Source organism: Lepidochelys olivacea (assembly GCF_965140295.1).
Source record: "Lepidochelys olivacea isolate rLepOli2 genome assembly, chromosome: 4".
NCBI classification, from domain to species: Eukaryota; Metazoa; Chordata; order Testudines; family Cheloniidae; genus Lepidochelys; species Lepidochelys olivacea.
Window position 1 is genome coordinate 18,906,584 of NC_140414.1, and position 25,546 is coordinate 18,932,129.

The window sequence follows — 25,546 nt, forward strand, 5'->3', positions numbered from 1 at the left end:
TACTGTGTCTCAATAATTTTCTGTATCAAGCATGCTCTGTCTACAAGTGAAGGAAGGTGTCAGGGAAGAAAGGAGAGAGAGGAAATTCTCTCATTCTTGAGTGCAACAGTGTTACAAATACCATTACCAGAACATGTTAAAACCACCTTCAGGAAAAGGCAGTTACCTTTTCCATAACTGGCGTTCTTTGAGATGTGTTGCTCATGTCTATTCCACAATAGGTGTGCATGCTCACCATGTGCACCGGTGCCGGAAGTTTTTCCCCTAGCAGTACCCGTAGGGGGGAGTGCCCCCTGCGACCCCTGGAGTGGCGCCTGCCTGGCGCAGTATAAGGGGAGCTGCATGGTGCCCCCCACCCTCAGTTCCTTCTTGCCAGACAACTCCGACAGAGTGGAAGGAGGGCGGGATGTGGAATAGACATGAGCAACACATCTCGAAAAACACCAGTTATGGAAAAGGTAACTGTCTTTTCTTCTTCGAGTGATTGCTCATGTGTATTCCACAATAGGTGATTCCAGCTTTATCTATTGGAGGTTGGAGGATTTCACAAGTTCTCAGGATGGAGGACAGCCCTGCTGAACCCGGCATCCCCATCCCTGGTTTGGGAGACGATCACATAGTGCGAGGTGAACGTGTGAACCGCAGACCACGTGGCAGCCCTACAAATGTCCTGGATGGGGACGTGGGCCAGGAAGGCAGTCGAAGAGGCCTGCGCCCGAGTCGAGTGCACCTTCACAATTGGTGGCGGGGGAACCCCCGCCAGCTCATAACAGGTGTGGATGCACTAAGTGATCCAGTTGGAGACACGCTGAGTGGAGATCGACTGACCCCTCATGCACTCAGCCGAGGTGACAAACAGTTGCAAAGACTTCCTGAACGGCTTAGTCCGTTCAAGGTAGAAAGCCAGAGCCCTTTGCACGTCGAGTGTGTGGAGGCGGGGTTCCTCACTGGATGCTTGGGGCAGAGGACCAGCAGGAAAATGTCTTGACCCATCTGATAAGCAGAGACCACCTTCGGGAGGAATGCAGGGTGTGGGCAGAGCTGAACCTTGTCCTTATGAAAAACCATGTACGGGGGCTCGGAGGTCAGGGCCCTGAGCTCCGAGACCCGCCTGCCCGATGTGATAGTGACCAGGAAGGCCACCTTCCACGAGAGGTGGGACCAGGAGTATGTGGCTAGCGGCTCAAATGGGGGCCCTGTGAGACGGGACACCACCAGGTTCAGGTCCCACTGCGGGACCGGGGGCCTACCATACGGGAAAAGACTCCCCTTGAGGAACCGGCCAGTCATAACATGGGAGAATGCTGCGTGCCCCTGCACCGGCGGATGGAAGGCCGATATGGCCGCCAGTTGCACCTTGACAGATGAGGGCGCCAGGCCCTGGGCTCCAAGGTGGAGGAGGTAGTCCAGGATAAGCTGGATCGGGGTAGCCACCGAGGAGACACCCCGTTCAGCTGCCCATCTGGAGAACCAGGACCATTTTGCCAAGTAGGCACGGCATGTGGAGGGCCGTCTGCTTTCCAGGAAGACACGCTGGACCCCTTCTGAGGACGTCCTTTCCTCTCCACTATTGAGCAGCCATGCCGTGAGGTGGAGAGCTGCTAGGTTGGGGTGGAGAAGGCGGTCCCCGGTCCTGGGAGAACAGGTCCACAGGGAGTGGCAACGGCCGCAGCAGAGCAACCGCCAGGCCCGTGAGGGTCCCGCACCAATGTTGCCTTGGCCACTCTGGGGCTATGAGGAGGACCTGCGCCCTGTTTGTCTTTATTTTCTCCAGGACCCTGCTGATCAGTGGGAACAGAGGGGAAGGCATAGAGAAACTGGCCTGACCAGGACAGGAGGAAGGCATTGGAGATAGCGCCCTGTCCCAGTCCCCCCCGGAGCAGAACCAGGGACAGTGCCAGCTCTGCCGAGTCGCGAACAGGTCCACCTGGGGAGTCCACACCTGCGGAAGAGCTGGTGAGCCACTTCTGGGTGAAGACACCACTCATGTTGGGAGGAGAAGTCCCTGCTCAAGCGATCCGCCCACACATTCTGGGCTCCCGGCAGATGGAAGGCCCTCAGGCAAATGTCATGGGCTATACAGAAATCCCACAGCCTGAGGTCTTCACAGCAGAGGACAGAGTCTCGCCTTGCCTGTTGATATAGAATATAGAGGCCGTGTTGTCTTTGAGGACCCTGACCATCTTGCCCTGCAGGTGCGAGCAGAAGGCCACACATGCCAGGCATACTGCCCTGAGTTCCTTGACGTTTATGTGTAGGTTCAGATCCTGCATCGACCACAGACCTTGGGTCTGAACATTCCCCACATAGGCCCCCCCAAACCAGGTCCAACTCATCGGACACCAGCTCCTGCGATGGGGTCCTGTCCCAGAACGGGACCCCTTGGAGCATGTTGCTTGGGGTGGACCACCACCACAGTGAGGCGATCACCGAGTCGGGCACGGTGAGGACCTTGTCCATCCTGTCCCTGGCCTGGGAGAACTTCAAGGCCAGCCAGAGCTGGAGGGGCCTCATTCGGAGTTTGGCGTGGCGGACCACGCATGTGCACGCTGACATGTGACCCAAGAGCCGGAGGCACGCTCTGGCCGTAGTCACCGAGAACCTTGTAACTGTGTCGATGAGCCCTTTCAGGGTCTTGAACCTGTCCAGTGGGAGGGAGGCTGTGGCAGTCGAAGCATCCAGGAGCGCCTCGATAAACTCTATGTGTTGGACCGGGACTAACGTGGGCTTGGCGTCATTTACCAACAGGTCCAGGGTGGCACATGTGGACAGTAGAAGCATCACGTGATCCCTCACCTGCGACTGGGAGCTGCCCTTGATCAGCCAATCGTCCAGATAAGGAAAGATCTGGACCCCCCGGTGCCTGAGGGAGGCCGCTACCACCAACATTCGTTTTGTAAATACCCGGGGGGCAATGGATAGGCCAAACGGGAGGACCATAAACTGGTAGTGATTCTGCCCCACCAGGAAACGGAGGAAGCGTCTGTGCCCCTCGAATATGTGAATGTGGAAGTACGCGTCCTGCAGATCGAGGGCAGCGTACCAGTCCCCGTGGTCCAGGGAGGGGATGATGGAGGCCAGTGAGACCATGCGGAACTTAAGCTTCACCATGAACTGGTGTAGATCCCGCAAGTCCAGGATGGGCCTGAGTCCCCCTTTGGCCTTCGGGATATGGAAATAGCAGGAGTAGAACCCTTTGCCTTTGAACTCCCCAGGCATCGTTTCCACTGCTCCTAGACTCAGGAGCCGCTCCTCTTCCTGCTCAAGCAGGGCTTCATGTGCGGGGTCCCCCAAGATGGACAGGGGCGGGGGCAAAGTAGCGGGGGCAAAGTAAACTGGAGGGCGTAGCCCTGGGAGATGGTGTTGAGGACCCATCAGTCTGAGGTCAGCCGTGACCACTCCGGGAGAAAAGCACACAACCGACCGTAGAAGGGAAGCCCTATTGAGAGGGGATCCCCGGGGAGAACTGGCAGAGAACTCCTGAGCGTCCCATCAAAACTGTCTTTTCCCCGCCTGTTTGCCCTTGGAGGACGCAGGCTGCGGGGCTGGCCGCAATTGCCTCTGAGGGCACCTTTTATAGTCCCTCGACTTTTTATAGGTGGCCTCGTACTTCGGCTCGGTGGCTTGAGTGGGAGCCTGCTGCGGTTTAAACTTAGATTTGGCCGGAGCCGGAACATAGAGACCCAGAGTCCGGAGGGTCGTGCGGGAGCCCTTCATGCCATGCAGCTTTGTATCTGTTGGTTCCGCGAACAGAGCTTTGCCGTCAAATGGGAGATCCTGCATGGCAGCTTGCGCTTCACTTGACAGCCCGGACAGCAGGAGCCACAACGCCCTTCTCATGGATGCCGCCAAGGCCATGGACCGTGCTGCTGTGTCCACTGCATCCAAAGCCGCTTGCAGCCTCTGTACCCTCCTCCACCAGCGCCTTGAACACTTTCTTATTGTGCTCCTGGAGGGAGTCCTCGAACTTGGGCAGGGAACTCCACAAATCGAATTTGTACCTGCCCAGGAGCGCCTGGTGGTTTGCCACCCGCAACTGAAAACTCGAGGAAGAATAAAGCTTTCTCCCAAAAGAGTCCAACCTTCACGAATCTTTATTTTTCGGGGTAGGGGCTGGTTGGCCCTGCCGCTCCCTATGGTTGACCGACTCGACCACTAGGGAGTTGGGTGCCGGGTGGGTATAGAGGTACTCGTGCCCCGTGGCGGTTACAAAGTTGGAATGTTATAGCTAAAAATAGTTGGAATGTTATAGCTAAAACTGACTGCTGACTATGATTCTTTCTAAATAAATGTGACATTTTGTCTTATCCCCTTTTATAAGATCCTGCTGTTTTTTATTTTATTGGTATAACAATATGGGTTTCTCCCAAACAGCGTAAACAGTATGCGGGCAGGTCACTCCTTGGCATAAAGCAGCTACAAGTGCCGCACGACTTAAAACCCGGGGCGCGGGGCATGCCCCAGCCTGGGCACTCTAACTGAACTAACTGAACAGCTAACTAACTACAGGTACTAACACTGAACGAACAAGCAGTTCTGGGACGAGCTACAGCAAAGCTGAAGCAGAGTAGTTCCGATGCACCTTCACTGGTGGCAAGAAGTAACTGAGGGTGGGGGGAGCGCGCGGCTCCCCTTATACTGCGCCATGGAGCGCCACTCCAGGGGTCGCTGGGGCGCTCCCCCTCCGGGTACTGCTAGGAGAAAAACCTCTGGCACTGGTGCATGCGGTGAGCACACACACCTATTGTGGAATACAGATAAGCAATCACTCGAAGAAGAACCGATCTTGGAAACAGGATGAACTAAAATGTTTCGGCTGACTAGCTACCAACCAGCATGGATGGGCCCGATCTTTGTTTGCGTGCATGTGCAAGAGAGGTGTGTGTGTGTAAAAGATACATCCTGTTCACACTGTCTTGTACAACCATATTACATTAAATGGGTTTCAAGATCACTCCCAGTATTGCCAATGAGGGTTCAAAAATTATGAGTCAGGTCTCTCCAAAATAATGAAATTTTAAACAAATAAATATTGGGCTCTTTTTATTTGCCTCCTGATGTTTGATGGTTTTTTTAGCATTCATGTTTTCAAGCTTTTCATTGCTCCCATTAGGGCTAGAAACGTACTCCTCCCCCCCCCCCCCAATGAAAGTTGAGTTTCTCCTGTGATCATGTGTCTCAAGATAAAAATAAAGATATTTAGCAACACTGATTCCCGAAACAATTTTTTAACATAGCCTATTTGGCAAGGCAGATTGGGCCTTTAATATGAAACTATAAAAGCAAGGAAAAAAAAAATCAAGATTTCACATCAGCAATGGAAACAGTCACCAAGGGACTCATATGGGGAGGTCAGAGAGAGGAACTCAAAAGAAAGGAGCAGAAAACTATTTCAATGTGGGTGTGGTGCCATGTACGGAAATGAAGAGTTTTTAAAATTATATCCTGATGTTTCTTTTTTATGGTGTTAAAGTAATAAATGAACCACAAAACTGAAGTGAAAAGCAATTGCGGGCAGATCCTCAACCTGTGTCAACTGTTGTAACTCCATTGAAGTCAACGTAGCTGTGACAGTTTTCAGTAGCTGAGGGTCTGACCCTTGAAATTTAACTAGCCAGATCACATTGGGCTTTTATATGCTATTGTGTCAACTTCTCAGAATTCTTCCTCCCAGGCTCCCCAGCTTCACATGGTTAGAGATAAACTGAACTACATTCCTGCCATGGTGGAATTTGTTTTCTTTTCATTAAAAATAATAAAAGTTCCACTTCAGTGCTGCAGGAGCATAAACATCACTGTACTATAAATCCTATTGCAGTCAGAATGCCACAGGGGGGTTCTCTGAGAGAGAGAGAAAAAGTTTTGTTATGTACAGAAACCTGAAACTAGTGCCCTTGTTTTTCAGGTTTTCGCTCGGATGAAATTAGGGTTGGATCTTGGGGATGGGGACCGCTGTTGTCCAAAATATTGCAAACTGGGTTCTCTAAGAGGGAAGGAGTAGAACTTTTTTCACCACCTCTCTCACCTTTGACAGCTGTCATTGTGACACTAGCTGGGCAAACAGAACAAGCAGCTTTTGCTGACCCACCAGGGCTATGTATCAGTTGGCTAAGAGTCTGTTGTCGGGAGAGAGGAGCTAAAAGGTGTGTTACTGAAACACCTCTATTCAGAGATCAAATATCTCCCTGTTTGCTTTCAGCATGAAGAGTCCCAATCTGCACTAAAACTTCTTATATCTATTTGTGCATGGCTCGAGAAATCCACCTCATGTAGGAGGAGAAGGAATCTTTAGCTCAAAGACTGCAGAGCTCTGGGCATGTGCAGTCAACTTCTGCAGAAACAATGCTTCCTTTTAAAAATCGAAATTCAGTCCCTAGCCCTTTATGGTCACTACGGAAACCTCCCAAATACAAACTGACAATAAATGAAGTAGTGCCATTTTCCTAGGACAGCTAAGACAGCCCCAGTGCTGCTGCTGCTACTGTTAGAGGCCACCACTGCAAGAAGTAGGATGCCTTCTGGGAGCTGTCACATCTCCCTTGAAACAGCAAAGTGGCTGAAGACCAGCTGGGAATGGAGATTGAACTAGTCTCTCATCCCAAGTGAGTACTTAGATACACAGAAAAACCTAAACTGACTGTTCTAGGTAGAGAGAGACAAGGTGGGCGAGATACAGCTTTTAATCACCAACTTCTGTTGATTAGACAGAAGCACATTTGCATGGTGAGGAAGCTTGATGTCTCTCCTGTACCTGCCCATGCTGTGCCTGATCTACAGAGAGAGGACTTCAGTATCTAGGCTGTTAAGATGTAAAATATGGCCAAGAGCAAACATTGCTATGAGAACATTCGCTTTTTCATTCATATTCGCTCATCTCTTTGCATATCGGTTGTTGTATTGTTTCTTCCTGTCTTATTCTCTAAGGGCCAGATTCTGCCATCTTTACACTGAGTAATATCTTACTCCTCAAGTCATAGCACTGATTCCACTAGAATTATTCAGGAAGTAAAGGTAGCAGAATCTGGTAAAAGCAGCCTAATCCAAAGCCTGTTTAAGTCAATGAAAAGATTCCCACTAATCAAGTCTGTTCTTAGATGAGACCCTAAAAGAGTCAATAGAATTTATGCTGTTAAATGCATACCATAAAATATACAGGAAATGCATCATGGTTGAGGTAACATTACTACTAAGACCATAACTTTTTAGTATTCTGACTTCTGAGCATTTAAAATTTGCAACCTTAATATTATGAGGTGTCAGTTTTTATATTCTAGACAGATTTATTTCTAGGGCATTAGGAGACACTGGACTACTTTTACTCTGTAAAAATAACTTCTTTTTGTACAGACAAGAAGTTGCTTACTTATGCTTTTGCTGCACCTGTGTGTCACTCGATAAAGTGATTTCTGTTTATACGTTCAGGCATACCACACAGAAGACTGTTTATCACCAGGTATCCAGTCTTGCAATGGGAGCAGGACTCAGCTTTACTATCAGGACACTGAAAATGATTTTTGGCTACTACTGGCAGCTCAGTTTTCTGTATAAACTAAGGGCTCTGCATTGGTGAATTCTTAACCCTGGAAGCAAAAGCTCTGATGAGATTTGTACTAATCAATTGCATCACTGCACCCCTCAGCTTGGAATTCTTGTCTGTGTAAGCGTTATTGTCACTACAGGCTCCAGCCAGTTTTCAATTCTTCCGCCATCTCACTTGTGCCCTCCAGAAACGTTCGGAAGTTTAGAGCTGAAAAATAAGCAATTCCATGACTTGCCTAAATTCAATACTATTGAACAAATAGCATCTGGTGTCAGTGCGTGCATCCCCACATAGTGGTGTTTGTCCTTCGGCGCTGTATCTATTGCAAAAGAAGGGGTTGCAAACAAGAGTACATTGTATGTGCTCTTGTTTGAATAAGCCAATTCCCCCAGGTGATAAACAGAGATACTTACAGTGGTTGGGAAATAACGGCTGGTTTTGAACTTCTTCAGAGCCATGGAGCAGGTGTAGGTGCCAAAGAAGAGGATAAAAGACATGAGGGTGATGTCAGGGACGTAGTTGCAGTTGTTGCCCATAAGGTAGCCTCCATATTTCCAGCACTCCTCCTTTGTCAGAGATGACCAGGCGATTGTGTTATTGTACTAAAGAGCAAAGAAAATATCCCATGAAGCTGTGCTCTGGTATAAAGAACAGGAGGACTTGTGGCACCTTAGAGACTAACAAATTTATTTGAGCATAAGCTTTCGTGAGCTACAGCTCATAACTCTGCTCATCACTAAAATAGCAGCTGGAGCAGAAATCCCAGAACTACAATGCTATGGTCTGAGGATGAAAGTTTCTGCAGTGGTGTGGCTGTTTGGTAAGTGAATGTGAACTGGGCGGCAGAGCGGGTGCATGTGCACAAACAAAAGGCAAAGCTTGATTCCCTCTCAGATTCTGGAATTTAAAATGTAGGACAGTGATACCTACCAACAATATAAACCTCTTCAGTGAGAGCATCATTTCATCCCTGTTCCCTCCACTGGATATGGAGAACTGCCTCTGTCTCCACTGGCAGGGCCTCCCCAACCTGGCAATCATTGTCTAGCTTCCCTGTGGCTTGCCTGATCAAGTTGGAAACCAGATACAGAGTTCTGATGTGCAAGTGGAGCAGCTGGCCCGAGACCCAAACTTTACACTCAGATTTCACTTTTTCTAGTTCACTCCCTGCCCACACCACCTAATCAAAACCCATTCCTATCCAAGAAGGCACAACACACTGGCCTTCTAGCAGAAGAGACCCCATGCACCTCCTCAAAGTGGGTCCCAAGACTGCCTGATGTCACTTGACAGCAGGAGGCTTCCACTCCAGAGCCAGCTCTGGCAGTAGCAGTTCAGACCCCTCTGTAACGGAGTTATGAGCATCACCTCCACAAAGTTCTACCCAGACCACTGAAATATGAGAAGTATGGTGAGCTACTGATGCAAAGTCTGATTAATTCTGGGTAACGAGTAGCCCTCCTGGTGAACCAACACACTGGCCTTCACACATTCCTGGTTTTATGTTGAGAACAAAGCTCTAATTCAGTTCTGGGGTCCCTCTATATAGTTCATAGAAGCCCTCAGTTTAGCAGTGCGTGCAGAGCACAAAATGGCCAAAGAACACCAGACTCCACCGCAAAATGCACATCTCGGTAATCACATTAAATTGCAAGGGACAGAACTGCAAAACAATTCCCTTATCAGACTTCGTATTGGGCATCGTCAGGCAATCTGAGCCTTGTATTTCTTATGACTCCTTTTAACACTGCTGCATTTAGAACTGTTCAGAAAACTGTAGCTGCCAACGATAAAACTGCAACCTCCTTTGAGAAAAGGGGATGTATGATTTCACCAATTTTGATTTAATTACCATTGAAAAATTGAACATAAAAATAAGTTTGCCTAAATCGGGCCAAAAAAAATAAAAAAAAAAATCTATGGAATTATTCCCAAGTGGAGTTACCCAACACCTGACAGAAAAGTGTTCCTCCTATATCTATCCATCATACACACCCTGACGTTCAGCTCTGCTGTCTATTGTACCATACATAAAGACCCTGCATGGATTTAGTGGCAATATACAAGATACAGTATGACTTTCCTTTTGGGGGCCATTAAAAAGGCACAGGAGTGGAACGTTTCTGGATTGAGTCTTAAGGCATTCACTGCAGTAATGTTGTAAAGCACCAGCTCACCTGGGACTCAGTACAACCCCTACTGAAAACAAATATTTCCACTGACTTCTGTGGGACTTGAATTGGGCCCTTATTTATAGTAGCACTGGGAAAGATTCTGCATGTGAGCAAACCTGAATTGCGTACACATGGATTCAAATATTTTAAACCAGATCATAATCCTGTAATTCCCAATAAGGAACACAATTTGTACTTAAAATTACATGATAGACCCCCTCATTTCCTTGTGCAGTTATGTCAGAAAATGATCTATTGCTTAATACTCAGCAGAGTTTATGGAGTTCTTGTCTCCTCTCCCTATGTATACATAATTCCCAGCAATGCCAGTGCGGTGAGAAGGAGAGAACAAATCTGAATGCATAAAGAATGAAGAATACGAAGTGTGTATGTGCATCATCAAAATAAACTTGTGAAAAACAGGTGTGGGCAGTTTAAAGGGACACTGCCCACTCAAAATACAGTGTTAAACAAAACTGAAGTCGTTTCAGGTAACTACACCTATCCCCGAACCTCCTGCCAGTTCTGGGGGGGAGTTTACAGTCACATTTTCCTATTTCAAACACATGTTTTCTGCCTTATGCTGCAGAAAAACCCAAATGGAGGAAATGGACTATAACAGCAGAAGCAGCGAAATGAGCTATCTACGAAGTGCAGTCAAATGCACATAGCCCACAAACAAGGAAAAAGAGAAGAAGACGATTCATCTGTTTCGTTACAGGAATCTTAGATGTTGCTTATTACTATGGTAGTCACAACCTTTTCAGACGGAAATCGGAGATACAATATGAAGGCATTCCCTTAAGCGACCACACAAGGAGTCGGGGGGCAGGGGTGGGGGGGAATCAGTTACTTAGAAGTGGAATGCTGAACTAGTGAGCGGACAAAATTGTACTAGAAACCTTGGAGACACTTTAAAAGTACTAATTTAAGACCAGGAGATGCCTACTGTTGGAGAGTACACACACGTAACCACAGTGTGCGTTTGTTAGTATCTCATACACTTATATACATGTATCAATATACATCAGGCATGCAACTCAACAGTGGCCATGTATCAAATTGTGCTGGAAGGCTGCTTGTATTATATTGCAGCTTCCTCAGCAAATTTCACCAATCCAGAAAGTTGTAGTTGAACTGAGGTGTGATGTTGCTGACAATGATGGAGGGTGTGGGGAAGGGGGGAAACTATCAGTTTATCCACCTGACAAGGTGCCACCACATTTGCTCTCTCAGCATTTTCTCTCTCTGAAGCACAAAGAAGCAAAAACGGGTTCCCTGTTAAAAGGATTTCTGCCTATCTGCCTGGACCGCTAACTTCAAGCCTGGAACAAAAGGCTAAGTGGGAGGATGTTTTCGGAGCAGGGAGATAAAGACAGAAGTAAGATTTTGTGCCTGCCTCCCACATACTGATTTTGAATGTGTATTCCTGGAGGGTAAAACCACTAGGTCTTGGACGCCAATAGCTTCATAAATAAACAACTGTAGAGTGTTAATTGAATGTTTCAAAGAAAATGAGTGTTTGGGTCACCAGAAGCACAAGAGAAAAAAGGGTTTCCTCGTGAGCCTTTTCCCCATTATCATGTCATTAAAATAAAACAAACACCCATCATCAGAAGCATTCGCCATGAACTAAACCATTCAAGAGGCAGCACATTTGAAACTGACAGGTACACTGAAGGGCTCTCTTCTCAGAGCCTGTTCATAGATTTAAAATAGATGAAAAGTTTTTGGACTACTTGATTGCACTGTCTTTACCCAAAGAATCACGTTTTATTACAGGTTTCAGAGTAGCAGCCGTGTTAATCTGTATTTGCAAAAAGAAAAGGAGGACTTGTGGCACCTTAGAGACTAACCAATTTATTTGAGCATAAGCTTTCATGAGCTACATGCATCCGATGAAGTGAGCTGTAGCTCACGAAAGCTTATGCTCAAATAAATTGGTTAGTCTCTAAGGTGCCACAAGTCCTCCTTTTTTCCTTTTCTTTTTTTTTTTTTTTTTTAATGTTTTATTACAGGGGTTTCCTTTTCCAGCTTTGAGATTAGACCGCAAGCACCAAGAGGGCAACACATGGACCAACAAGATGACCTTCCACAGTGGCTGGCTATCAGTGGAAGTACACTGGTAAGGATTCTTGCACCAGCGGATAAATTAGATATGCCATTTTCCGATACAAGTGGGATGTCAACTCCAAGAAGTACCCTGAAGCTCTCTCACTTTGTCACAGTACATTCAAAGATTCAGCACATTTGCTTCTCTGGGTAACTGTCTACAAGGATTTAGAATAGGACTGTTCTTCCCATTCTTAACATCATCATGTGCCCCTAACAATTTGTTTTGTTCTAAAACTATAAGGAACCTTAGTGCTTGAGGGAAAACACTGAGTTGGTCCTGGAGTTATTTCTCTACACTGGCACATGCAAGGGAACAGGTATTAATCCCTGGGTCCAGTGTCCGACTCCCCCTGGCTGGGAGTGCTACTTGTTCAGCTCCCATGGGGAGAGTGCGCCTGATGTCTCTCTCTCTGACTGATTCAGGAGAGATGCTCATCAGCTCTGAAGGGAGCACCATCCAGTCCTACTCAGTTGCAGGAAGGATGTTAGCATATGGGGCTTTAAGGGTGGAGGATATCCGGTGCTGTAGACCCTGTCCCACAGAAGAGCATCTGGAAATATGATCTGCTGGGTTATTTGCACCAGCTTCCTCTTCTGAACTGGGCTTTTTTTATATCTTCACCCCCGTAAATTAGTCGGTCACTTTCCCCTTATGCACTTTTCCAGCCTTTCCCTAAGCCTGAAAATCCAATGCAAACTCCACAAATAGCGAGAAGAGCTGTTCTTGTTAATGAAACTGAAGTAGCAACTGGCATTCTTTTCCTGGCAGGTGGCCTCCAGAGCCTTGACAGGTAGTATTGTACTAGTGCTTGGGGCTGCTCATCACTTTTAAAAGCATCATTTACTATGAAGGGAAGCTGAACAATTAGGACCTAATTTTCAGTCCCAGTGAAAGAGCAGAACGCAGCTGCTGAAGTACTGCAGTGACTACACATAGGCACAGTAACAAAATCATAGAAGACGAAAAGGAGGCACCAGGGAGGCAGTGTAGTCCAGTGCACAGGGCAACTAGCTGGGAATCAGGAGACCTAGCTTCTATTCCTGGCTCTGCTATCAACCGGCTAGGTATCCTTGGGCAAGTCACTTGGACTCTGTCTCCTCCCTCCACACACCCTTTGTCTTGTCTATTTAGATTGTAAACACTTTAGGGCAGGGATTGTCTCTCACTATGTGTTTCTACAGTGCCTACCACAACAGAGCCTCAATTTCAGTTGAGGTCTCTCGGTGTTACTGTAATACAAACAAAATAATAATAATAAAGAAAATCCAGCCAGCAGCTTTGCATTCTTAGGTATAATTTTCTGTTTTAAACCCCAAGTTAGTCTTCATTCCGGAAAACCAAACCAAAGTTTGAAACCACCAAGTTCTATTTCTTTTCTCCTTCTCGTCCAAAAGTTTGCCTCCCGTGTGAGCTCTCTTGTACCCAAACTACAGCAAATTAAAGTTTGTAATGAGAGAACTAGTACAGTGGTCCAGGTTAACATCTTTAGAACTATAGCTCTGATCAGATCTGCATGGGAAGGTCCCTCCGGCGACAAGGAGTCCATTGACCTCATGGGCACAAGTGCTGACCTACACAGTCATAGAATCCTAGCAGATCAGGGTTGGAAGGGACCTCAGGAGGTCATCTAGTCCAACCCCCTGCTCAAAGCAGGACCAGCCCCAATCACAAGGATGGGGCCTACTGTTTGCAAGTAATTAACAATACAGCAGCATTAACATAGGGAACAGCATCATACTACCAATTAGGCAAAAGGTAACAACACTGTGAGGATATTAACGGCATCCAAACTATTTCCATAGCACCATAGGAGAGCAAGGCATAAAGACACATCAAAGGCAACCTCCCTGCCCTAAAGTTTTTAAGATCTAAGATGGACAATAAACATACAACGGACAGGGAAGAGGGAAGTGACATGAAATCATGCAGTTAAAATTGTTTAAGTCTGCACACACCTTGTGAGTTCCACCAGCGTTTCAAATTTTTGGGGTATCCAGAATTATAATATATTTTGTAAAATTATGCACCTATACTCCTATGTCTGCACTGCTAGTGGCTGAAAAGGCTGCTGAAAGAAGTGAGTATCTCTGTGGGCAAACCACCTACCATAGGTGCACAAATGGCACTACACATAAGAGGAATACTTAAAATAAAATTCAGTTGTAAAGTACAGGATCCACGGCATCACAGTTATGGGAGAGAAAGTGAGATGGTAAGCTCACTTACACCTGTAACACCTTTTCCCATGCAAGGCCACGGTCACAAACAGCAGGTTATACATCACATGTTCCCAAAGCAAGACTGGAAAAACAATGGAGGAGTAACTATCCAGTATGGGACTGTGGTTTGATTATTTTTAATAAAAGGAGGAATAACTCCCTCTCTGGCTCTTCGCAATGGGACTAGAACGTTGCTTAGAAACCACCCCTCTATTTTTAATCCATTTTTTGGAGAAAAAGCACCAGTAGTGCAGAGGTGTCAATCTATTCCAAACACATAATTGAATAGCACACTGAGGTTTTCAATGCCTGCTTTCCTGTAAGCCTCACTTACCTTCTCAGCAGGGGAACTGGTCAGCCAATCAACGGACGCTGCCATTGTCTCATTCAATACTGAACGATTATCTGAAAGAGAAGACAGAAAACGAAGCATTGTGAACGTGGTGTTTAAACAGTTAAGAATGGGAACAAATTTAAGATGTTAAAAAACTATGATAATTTATTAAAGTAGTAGCAAATAATATTTGCTGTCTTCTTAGCCCAAATGAATGCTTACAAATGACCCACAAGTCCCAAAGGCTTGCCTGCCTGCAACAGTTAGCTTGAGTTAGTTCACTCAGATTACTCCACTGGAGCTGCCTAGCTCAAATGAGAGCAACCAGATGGCAAAATGACACTGGAGGACACAGAATGATTTCATTAGCGTCTCAGAGTGACTGGATTAGCAGCTGATGAGTTGTTTCAGAGTAGCAGCCGTGTTAGTCTGTATTTGCAAAAAGAAAAGGAGGACTTGTGGCACCTTAGAGACTAACCAATTTATTAGAGCATAAGCTTTCGTGAGCTACAGCTCACTTCCTCAGATGCATATCGTGGAAACTGCAGCAGGCTTTATATATACACAGAGAATATGAAACAATACCTATTCCCACCCCACTGTCCTGCTGGTAATAGCTTATCTAAAGTGATTTCCAGCACAAATCCAGGTTTTCTCACCCTCCACCCCCCCACACAAATTCACTCTCCTGCTGGTGATAGCCCATCCAAAGTGACAACTCTTTACACAATGTGCATGACAATCAAGCTGGGCTATTTCCTGCATAAATCCAGGTTCTCACATCCCCCCACCCCCATACACACAGAAACTCACTCTCCTGCTGGTAATAGCTCATCCAAACTGACCACTCTTCAAGTTAAAATCCAAGTTAAACCAGAACATCTTGGGGGGGGGGGGGGGGGTAGGAAAAAACAAGAGGAAACAGGCTACCTTGCATAATGACTTGTAACTCGAGCTCTTGCATCCCCACAGCATGAGAAGTTTGAGCATCAGCAGTACTCCAACTTCCACACCTCCCCCAGGCTCCCCCCACTGCCAGGACAGCTGAGCTTAAAGGACTCCTGAATCTGAGAAACAAATTTGTGAGTGGGGACTGGACAGGCATCAAGTTAGGGGGAAAATTCAAGTCATAGCTTGCGCTAACATTGCAGTGAAGACATGGCCTAAAAAATATAGCATCACAAGAAACCTCAGTAACACTTCATAATTAAAACTGTACAACTGCTTGTGGCATTTACAGTAAAATAAAAAAAGTAATCACAGTGGATTACTTTGCTTTCACGTGACAAGACTATGGAGCTTCACTGGTATTTCATTGTAAACTCAGAATTCATAAATTCCCACTTGTTCCAAATTTAAACCTCGTGGCTACATGACATGATAAAACTGTTAAAGTCTAAAAAATAAATAAAGGAGCAGTCGATAATACCAGCCAGGAGCTTGGTAAAGAAACATACTCACACCTCTCACTGTGCCACAGACATACCCTACCCTATGAACTGTACCACTGTAGCATCATAAGTCAGTTGGGTTTTTAAGGTTCATTTAGACAGGGGATTGTGCCTTCCAAGCACGTTTCAGTGTTTTGCAAAACTCGAATAAATACTTTTATCATCAATAAGAATATTTCAATGACATTAAAATAGGGCATTGTATAAATTGTACTGCATTATAGAAACTAAACAGGTATGATTTTGTTTTATAGCACTATGAGAGCAAGGTGGACTATATAACTAAAGGGATATATTTACATTTAGAGAAGATTTCCAGTCCCACAACAAGTGGGTTATCCTCCTCCTACTTGCGAAATGTCATGTATTCTTGCCCTAAAATTTTACTCCAGATTTTGCAACCGGATTTCCATCAGGATCATATTTCATCCCTATTGATACAGGTCTGGCATGGAAACATGTTTGTATCTCAAATTCAAACCTATTTGGTAGTGGGGATGAAATGCAATCATGAAAAATATACCAATCAAGAAATGTGTAGTGAGGATTTGGGCATGAATACATGAAATATTTCCCTCCTTCAACAACAGCACTACAGAATATGCAGTAAATGCCTCTTCTAGCATTGTTTCGGGCACCACAGTTCCTTTTTCAGCATCTCCAATCATGTCAAAATCCTATGTGCAGACCTGACATACCAGGTAGAAGGTCTATTGCACAGAATAGTTTGTTCCCCCTGAGCAGAAACACACAAGAAGGTAGAGTTCAACAATTACCACTGCACTGTCACATCCTAAGATGAAGGCCAGCACTGATGGACTGCACTGAACTGAAACCAACAAGTTATAATCTTGTAAACCTGAAGTCCGCTCCACCACTCAGAAACCTCTCCCCTTTTCACAGCACACACTCTTCATATCCACTCAGGCTTCATTCCTGAAGGACTTCACTACCTACCTGTTTGTTGTGCTCATCACTGTGGTACTGGGAAGCCTTACAAAAAATTTACAAAGCCAGCAACATCTAAAAGAAACATGTTGCATTTCTTTCCTCTACTCCCTCCTATCCCTGAATACATAGCAATGGATTGTCTTTGCTCTGTTTCCTCCAGTGAGTCTCATCCAGCCCCACACTTCTTTCTTCCCCATTTCTTTCCCTGAGGCGGTAGTTATGGGGAAAAGCTATAGTCAAGAGATGGGTCTTACAATGAGTCTGGAACATGGTAAAATTCAAGCCTATTCTAATCTCTAGTAGCAGCTATGGGCTAACCACAGAGAAACCCCTATTTCCTGCTTTTGCCATTCTCACTTTCCCTGTTTATAGTTCTCTTGTTCCTGATGACTGCAGTTGTGGTACCAGTAAGACCACACTGTTATTGGAGAGATGTTGCTGGAGATAACTTGGACACAAGGCTATTGGGTGGTTGGAAGACCCAAACCAGGAGACTGAATTAAATCCAAATTTCTGTGGCAGTCAGTGCAGTCTGGAGCATGAGTGGTGGCGTTCATGTCTCCACGTAAGGCCTAAGCAAGCAGGCAGACACACGCTGAACTAGCTGGAGCCTCCTCAGAGCAGCCCTACTCATTCCCAGATTCAGGGCTTTGCAGTAATCAAGCAAGGAGGTCATGAGTAGCATAGGTGGGTTGTGTTCAGGGCTGCGTCTGTCAAGATGGAGTGCAGCTTCAGAGCTAGCCATAGAGGGAAGGAGCCTTTTTTTGCCCAGCAGCAGAGTCCAGAAGAGCAGTAAGGTTGAACATTGCCTCGACAATCAGGGGGAAGCACAGGAGCATCAAGGCCAGCCTGGCTTCCTTTCCTCCAGGAACTGAACGGGTTTTTTTTTAAACACCACCTCCCGCTCTCCCCACAACCTGCCCACCCCCCAAATTACATGCTGGGGCACATTTTCTGTACAATATCCAGACTGGTCAAGTGAGAGGATCAAGCTCTTGAAGGGCAGTTCTCATGTACGGGGACATGCAGTGACTCCAAGGTACCAAAAATCGTGCAGACAATTTCAACAGCTTTGTTTTGGTTTAATGTGCGCCTTCTTCCTCCGTCCCCTAGAGCAAGGCCAATCATGCTTGCGGTGAGAGACATCTCTCTATCCTCCATTGTGAAGGTAGGCACGGTATGCCAAGGTTTCAGTGCCACCATATGGGGGAAATTTCCACAGAAGAGACGTCACTTGCAGCATAATGCAGCCTGCTCACCTAAAACAAGTCCTTGTTTGGGACGTAGAGGACCCCCAAGAGCTACAGCCTGCCCAACATGTGAGCAGGCTCTGTGCCAACTGAACAGAGCACAGGCAGCCATGAGGCATCAGCTATGTGTGCTGAAGGCAGAACTCTAGGCTAAACATCAATCACCCCGTCAACTAACTAACAGGGGCATCTTAGTGAATGGGACGTACCATTACTAGCTCCAAGTGGCGTTAGTTTAAAAGGTGGGGGGTGGGGGCGGGGGGATTTTTTGGGCCGTAAGTGTAGGTAGAAGAGTACAGGGATGGTGAAGGAGAAAAATCAATGACAATGAAACTCCCTGTTAGCTCTTTGCAGGAAACGCCCTGCCAAAAGGTCCGAGACACAATTCCATGGAAATCTTGTTCTGTGGCCTTCTGAAGCTGCCATGTGCAGAGCAGGATGTAATAACTTACAACGCAAACATAGCACTGGTTCAACAGCTCTGAAGCCAAATCTTAATTGCAACAAGAACAAAAACAACTGAAAGTATAAATCTCAGCATGAGCAAAGACCTCTCTCTCACCATCAGCTGAACTGACTACTTACAGAGTCAATAAAACCTTATCTGAACCTACTTTACAAAAACAAACCTCACAACACCACAGTCACTGGCAATTTATCACCCTTTTGTATTTTCACTCCCTGTAGGATTTGATATGTTCTATATGTATAGGAAAGTACATTGGGAAGAGATCACTTACTACGGAGTTACACAAAATCCCCTAGAATTAGGAATCTCTTTTAGCTAATCTGCCATTTGTCTTTTTATTCCATCTTCTGATGCTTAAGGTAAAGATTAGGGGGACTGAGTTTTTTGCTGACAAAACAAAGTATTTTAATAGGTGTCCTAGTCCTGCTTATGATACTTTCTGCCATGAGGCTTTATAGCCCTGAGATGTGTTATGAAGACACTGATAGTATCACCAGGATTCCAAGTTACTTTGGGCCAAAGTCTGATCCCCTTGCTCATGCTGAGTTGCACCTTCCTCCTTAGACTGAATTTGGAGGAACTTCCTGCAGAGTAAGGGCTGGTCTACATTGAAAACTTACATTGACAAAGCTGCATCGCTCACGGGTGTGAAAAATCCACTTACCTAACTCTCTGGATGAGTAAGAGAGGCGTAATCTGCTGCTTTGGGGCATGATTCACCATTGCCCTGCACCTTGTACAGTCATTGATACAGTGCAGAGTGGGTGTAAAATGCTACAAAATCATAATGGTAGCATTTCACACCTATTTTGCGCTGGTATAGGTGACCACGCAAGGTGCAGGACAATAGAGAGTCAGACCTTTTACATTTAATGAGCCTAGTGGTACAGAGCGAATCCTATCACCATATACACATACATTTTCAAAGTAAAGAAACAAACTAGATAAGCAAATGTCTAGATCTTCAAAAACCTGCATCCTGGCCCTTCCTGTTCTGCATGTCTCCTCTCAACAGCAGCCCCACTGTGGGTTTTCAGCTGCACTTCACCCATGACTGCACTGCTTTTCACTTTCACTTAGTATTAAAGATACTAAGCAGGAAGGTTTACAGTGACCTGGGGTTCATTTTTGCAATAGACAAAGGAACAGCAAAAGGGGTGCAAAGCTTAGGGAAACCACAAACGAAAGCCGAGACTGCATCAAGCGTTCCTTAAAACAAACTATTCATCTGTGACCATGCCACCTTTTGCCTTTGTAACCTACCCTTTCTGTGTTACATAAAGACTAAATAAGAGGATTAAACACCTTTCAGTGGTGTCATTTATGACAAATTTTAAAAGGAAGCAGACACAGATTAAAGACAGGACGATTATGGTGTTGTTTTAGCTGGTATTAGTAAGGCTGTCTAGAGGAAAATGCTGTCAGTAGCGGTTACAGAAGGGAACCATGAGCCAGGACTTGGGCTTGCTCCCTCCTCTGTTAATGACTAGCCAAGTAGTCTTGGTCAAAGCCCTTCGGGGCAGATCCTGCCACTTTAATTCTTATTAAATAGCACCTCATGGGTAGTCACACTGAAATCAATGGGATCATTCACAAAGAAAGATACCATAAGGCTGGCAGAAACTGACCTTGAATCTCTCTGTAGTCAACTTCTTCATTGGTAAAATGCATATCAATACTACCAATTGAAGCCTAGGAAGGGAAGCAATAAAATGCCTATCGAGTGGCTTTATAGAAGCAACCAAGTATCGGAATTCTGTTTTCACAAAATGAAAGTTTTAAATCTCATGCCTATTTTTTCCATTTACAAAAGGCTCCTTTTTTCAAATTACTGTGGATCCGTTTTCAATACTCTTCACTCTCACTGAATAGCACCTTACTCCACGTGTCACCCTGCTGACTTCAGCGCAACTACTTGCAGTGTAAAGTGTTACTCATCATAGGTATCAGGATCTGCCCCCGTGAGACTAGAGGCACAATTGTCATACGTATTAAGAGACCTGGAAAGATTAGGTTTTATTGGTAAATGTCGATAACGTCAATTTCACCATACACCTCTACACTACACCTTTCCCCACTGCTGGAGTCTCTCTCTACGGTGGAGAAGGGCTCTAGCTGAAAAAAGGCAAGCGAGACACTGCTAAAAATAATGGCATAGACAGAGAGACATGGCTCTGGCAAGTAGAGAGCTATGTAGGGTACGTATTCAAGCACATCCTTCAGGCATGTCCTTACTCCCCTGTGCTGTGCCTCATGGTCTACACTGCTGTATTAACCTGTGCTAGGGGCATTACACCCGTATGTATGCTACACGCTGCTGAAAGCAGCACGTAGTGCGGACATACCCACAACCAGCAAAAGAAAAAATATTTCTATCGATAATCATCAAAATTTGCAGATAGGCAAAGTGAGAAAAATGCAGCTTGAGAACTTATTAGAATTTGATGTAAGGATATTTACTTTGCATATGTTAACGTGATGTTAACGATTTAATGTTTTAATGCTTATCAAGTTTTAACTTTCTGAATCTCTGAATTTCTGAATCTGAAACTTTCTGCATCCGATGAAGTGGGCTGTAGCTCACGAAAGCTTATGCTCAGATAAATTGGTTAGTCTCTAAGGTGCCACAAGTACTCCTTTTCTTTCTGAATCTAGACATTTAGTGTCATTAAATAATTGTCTGAGCCCCCAATTGTCTGACCCCTCCGTAATTTCCCACAACTGTGAATATGTAAAATCAATAAAAATTGAAAAAATAAATATCAATATTAGTCAAAATGATAAAAGAAATTAAGGTTGAATTCTTCCTAGCCTACATATTAACTTTTCTCAAGCAGAAAAGCCAGTTGACTGCAATGCCCAGGACAGCCCCTGAGGAAGCATCAAGAGAAAACTAAACAATCTGTTGTTTGTCATTGGTTACTTATTACAAGGTGCCCTATTGACAGGAATTCTGTCCTGGGGATATCAGGGGGAGGGATAGCTCAGTGGTTTGAGCATTAGCCTGCTAAACCCAGGGTTGTGAGTTCAATCCTTAAGGGGGCCATTTAGGGACCTGGAGCAAAAATTGGGGATTGGTCCTGCTTTGAGCAGGGGGTTGGACTAGATGACCTCCTGAGGTCCCTTCCAACCCTGATATTCTATGATCATGAGGAGAAGCAAGGGTGTCCCGCCATACCCTGCCTTTGCACAGCATGTCTCCCTCTTGATTCCAAGGCGCACATCTCCAGCAACGCTCTATGGTTGTGTGTCTTTCATAGGTGATCCCAAACAGCAGTATAAACCAGTTTGAACTGCTCAAGCTAGTGCGTTCAAACGACTGACAGAGTCAAGTAAAAATGAAATTCAGCAGGATAGTGTATCACGCTGCATGGAGCACGCAGATCTACAGATATTGTGGTTAAAAAAAGGCAGTTTCTTTTGTAGAAAACCATTTATGCTTTAAATAGTACAAGGGGCCTGGATACATATAACCTCTTCAAGTCACATGCAGCTCTCTGAATATGGCACACTGGGGACGAGTTAGCACTTTTACTATGAACAAACCCTGAGAAACTGCAGTGACGCATTCTCTCGCTTTTCCTTTAATCATCCTCCGGTTTTTAAGCACGCCCACCCCAGAAAAGTCAACAGTGAGCCACAGCATGTAAGCAAACTGCAGGAGGCTGTACACCTTGAAAATGTACCGTTTCCTGTGTAGTGCTTCCCTGCCCACACCCCCATGACTTTGCTGCTGCAGACTCTTGAGCTGCAGGGGAAAGGTCTCTCCTAGTAACCACAATGAGCCGCTGAGCTGGAAAACTATTCATTTAAATGCAAATGTATTCCTTTTTTTTTTTTTTTTTTTATAAACAGACTCAGAAAAAAAGAGAACGCTCCCTTTGGGGTGCACACGTGTGAGGGAGAGAGAAATCACACATCAATTTAAGGCTTTTGAAAGGTGCCAATTGGCCAGCATCAAGACTGAAGTACTAAACAAGCTATTTAATAAATGAGATATGGCCAGTGGAAACCTCTCTGCTAATGTACCTCAGACCTGACCCAAAGGCCTAGTGACAGAGATATGAGTAGTTTCAGAGTAGCAGCCATGTTAGTCTGTATTCGCAAAAAGAAAAGGAGTACTTGTGGCACCTTAGAGACTAACCAATTTATTTGAGCATAAGCTTTCGTGAGCTACAGCTCACTTCATCGGATGCATTCAGTGGAAAATACAGTGAGGAGATTTATATACACACAGAACATGAAAAAATGGGTGTTTATCATACACATTGTAAGGTGGGAGAAGGAGAAAACCTTTTGTAGTGATAATCAAGGTGGGCCATTTCCAGCAGTTAACAGGAACGTCTGAGGAACAGTGGGGGGGAAATAGTTTTACTTTGTAAAATGACACATCCACTCCCAGTCTCTATTCAAGCCTAAGTTAATTGTATCCAGTTTGCAAATTAATTCCAATTCAACAGTCTCTCGTTGGAGTCTGTTTTTGAAGTCTTTTTGTTGTAATATTGTGACCTTTAGGTCTGTAATCGAGTGACCAGAGAGATTGAAGTATTCTCCGACTGGTTTATGAATGTAATAATTCTTGACATCTGATTTGTGTCCATTAATTCTTTTACGTAGAGACTGTCCAGTTTGACCAATGAGGCAGAGGGGCATTGCCGGCACATGATGGCATATATCACATTGGTAGATGTGCAGGTGAATGAGCCTCTGATAGTGTGGCTGATGTGATTAGGCCCTATGATGGTGTCCCCTGAATAGACATGTGGACACAGTTGGCAACAGGCTTTGTTGCAAGGATAGGTTCCTGGGTTAGTGGTTCTGTTGTGTGGTTGCTGGTGAGTATTTGCTTCAGGTTGGGGAGCTGTCTGTAGGCAAGGACTGGCCTGTCTCTCAAGATTTGTGAGAGTGATGGGTTGTCCTTCAGGATAGGTTGTAGATTCTTGATGATGCGTTGGAAAGGTTTTAGTTGGGGGCTGAAGGTGATGGTTAGTGGCGTTCTGTTATTATCTTTGTTGGGCCTGTCCTGTAGTAGGTGACTTCTTCATGTGACAATTCTGGGTACTCTTCTGGCTCTGTCAATTTGTTTCTTCACTTCAGCAGGTGGGTATTGTAGTTGTAAGAATGCTTGATAGAGATCTTGTAGGTGTTTGTCTCTGTCTGAGGGGTTGGAGCAAATGCGGTTGTATCGTAGAGCTTGGCTGTAGGCAATGGATCGTGTGGTGTGATCTGGGTGAAAGCTGGAGGCATGTAGGTAGGAATAGCAGTCAGTAGGTTTCTGGTATAGGGTGGTGTTTATGTGACCATCGCTTATTAGCTCCGTTGTGTCCAGGAAGTGGATCTCTTGTGTGGACTGGTCCAGGCTGAGGTTGATGGTGGGATGGAAATTGTTGAAATCATGGTGGAATTCCTCAAGGGCTTCTTTCCCATGGGTCCAGATGATGAAGATGTCATCAATATAGCGCAAGTAGAGTAGGGGCATTCGGGGACGAGAGCTGAGGAAGCATTGTTCTAAGTCAGCCATAAAAATGTTGGCATACTGTGGGGCCATGCTGTGGTACCCATAGCAGTGCCGCTGATTTGAAGGTATACCCTGTCCCCAAATGTGAAATAGTTATGTGTGACGACAAAGTCACAAAGTTCAGCCACCAGGTTTGCTGTGACATTATCGGGGATACTGTTCCTGATGGCTTGTAGTCCATCTTTGTGTGTAATGTTGGTGTAGAGGTCTTCTACATCCATAGTGGCCAGGATGGTGTTTTCAGGAAGATCACCGATGGATTGTAGTTTCCTCAGGAAGTCAGTGGTGTCTCGAAGATAACTGGGAGTGCTGGTAGCGTAGGGCCTGAGGAGGGAGTCTACACAGCCAGACAATCCTGCTGTCAGGGTGCCAATGCCTGAGATGATGGGGTGCCCAGGATTGCCAGGTTTATGGATCTTGGGTAGCAGATAGAATGCCCCAGGTCGGGGTTCCAGGGGTGTGTCTGTGCGGATTTGTTCTTGTGCTTTTTCAAGGAGTTTCTTGAGCAAATGCTGTAGTTTCTTTTGATAACCCTCAGTGGGATCAGAGGGTAATGGCTTGTAGAAAGTGGTATTGGAGAGCTACCAATGTGATATATTCCATCATGTGCCAGCAATACCCCTCTGCCATGTACACTGGTCAAACTGGACAGTCTCTACGTAAAAGAATAAATGGACACAAATCAGATGTCAAGAATTATTACATTCATAAACCAGTCGGAGAACACTTCAATCTCTCTGGTCACTCGATTACAGACCTAAAGGTCGCAATATTACAACAAAAAGACTTCAAAAACAGACTCCAACGAGAGACTGCTGAATTGGAATTAATTTGCAAACTGGATACAATTAACTTAGGCTTGAATAGAGACTGGGAGTGGATGTGTCATTACACAAAGTAAAACTATTTCCCAATGTTTATTCCCCCACCCCACCCCCCACCATTCCTCAGACGTTCCTGTTAACTGCTGGAAATGGCCCACCTTGATTAGCACTACAAAAGGTCCCGTCATCCATCTGTCCGTCCCCCCGGCTCTCCTGCTGGTAATAGCTCATCTTAAGTGATCCCTCCCCTTACAGTATGTATGATAAACACCCATTTTTTCATGTTCTGTGTGTATATAAATCTCCTCACTGTATTTTCCACTGAATGCATCCGATGAAGTGAGCTGTAGCTCACGAAAGCTTATGCCCAAATAAATTGGTTAGTCTCTAAGGTGCCACTAGTACTCCTTTTCTTTTTGAGAGATAAGAGTAGCGCAGCTGGCATGCCCACTTAACCCCTGGCCCTTTGGCTGACACTACCTAAAAGGGTGCCAGTTAATGCCAGTTGTGAGGGCAATTTTGTCATGTGACACTGTTTTCCAGGAACAAGACTTGCAAATTACTTTCCCAGCTTGTTCTGAGCCTAGTGTGAAAATAATCTGCTCCAGGTTTTTTCTTCCTTCTAGATGATGTTTCTCCTTTCCATTGTTCACCACAGCTATATATGGGAAATTTCTCCAGTCCTTCCCCCACACGCTGT

The 25,546-nt window shown here is 45.4% G+C and overlaps 1 protein-coding gene across 7 annotated transcripts in view; it reads right to left on the reverse strand.

Moving 5' to 3' along the window:
* The window catches only part of SLC4A4 (solute carrier family 4 member 4), a 260,588-nt gene that overhangs the window by 35,981 nt on the left and 199,061 nt on the right, over positions 1–25,546 (reverse strand). For all 7 annotated transcript variants that reach the window (XM_084625777.1, XM_084625779.1, XM_084625778.1 and 4 more), the window contains 2 exons: positions 14,384–14,454; positions 7,954–8,142 (listed from right to left, as the gene is read on the reverse strand). In XM_084625777.1, coding sequence (XP_084481903.1) covers positions 7,954–8,142; positions 14,384–14,454 — 260 coding nt within the window. The remainder of the gene's footprint in view (positions 1–7,953; positions 8,143–14,383; positions 14,455–25,546) is intronic.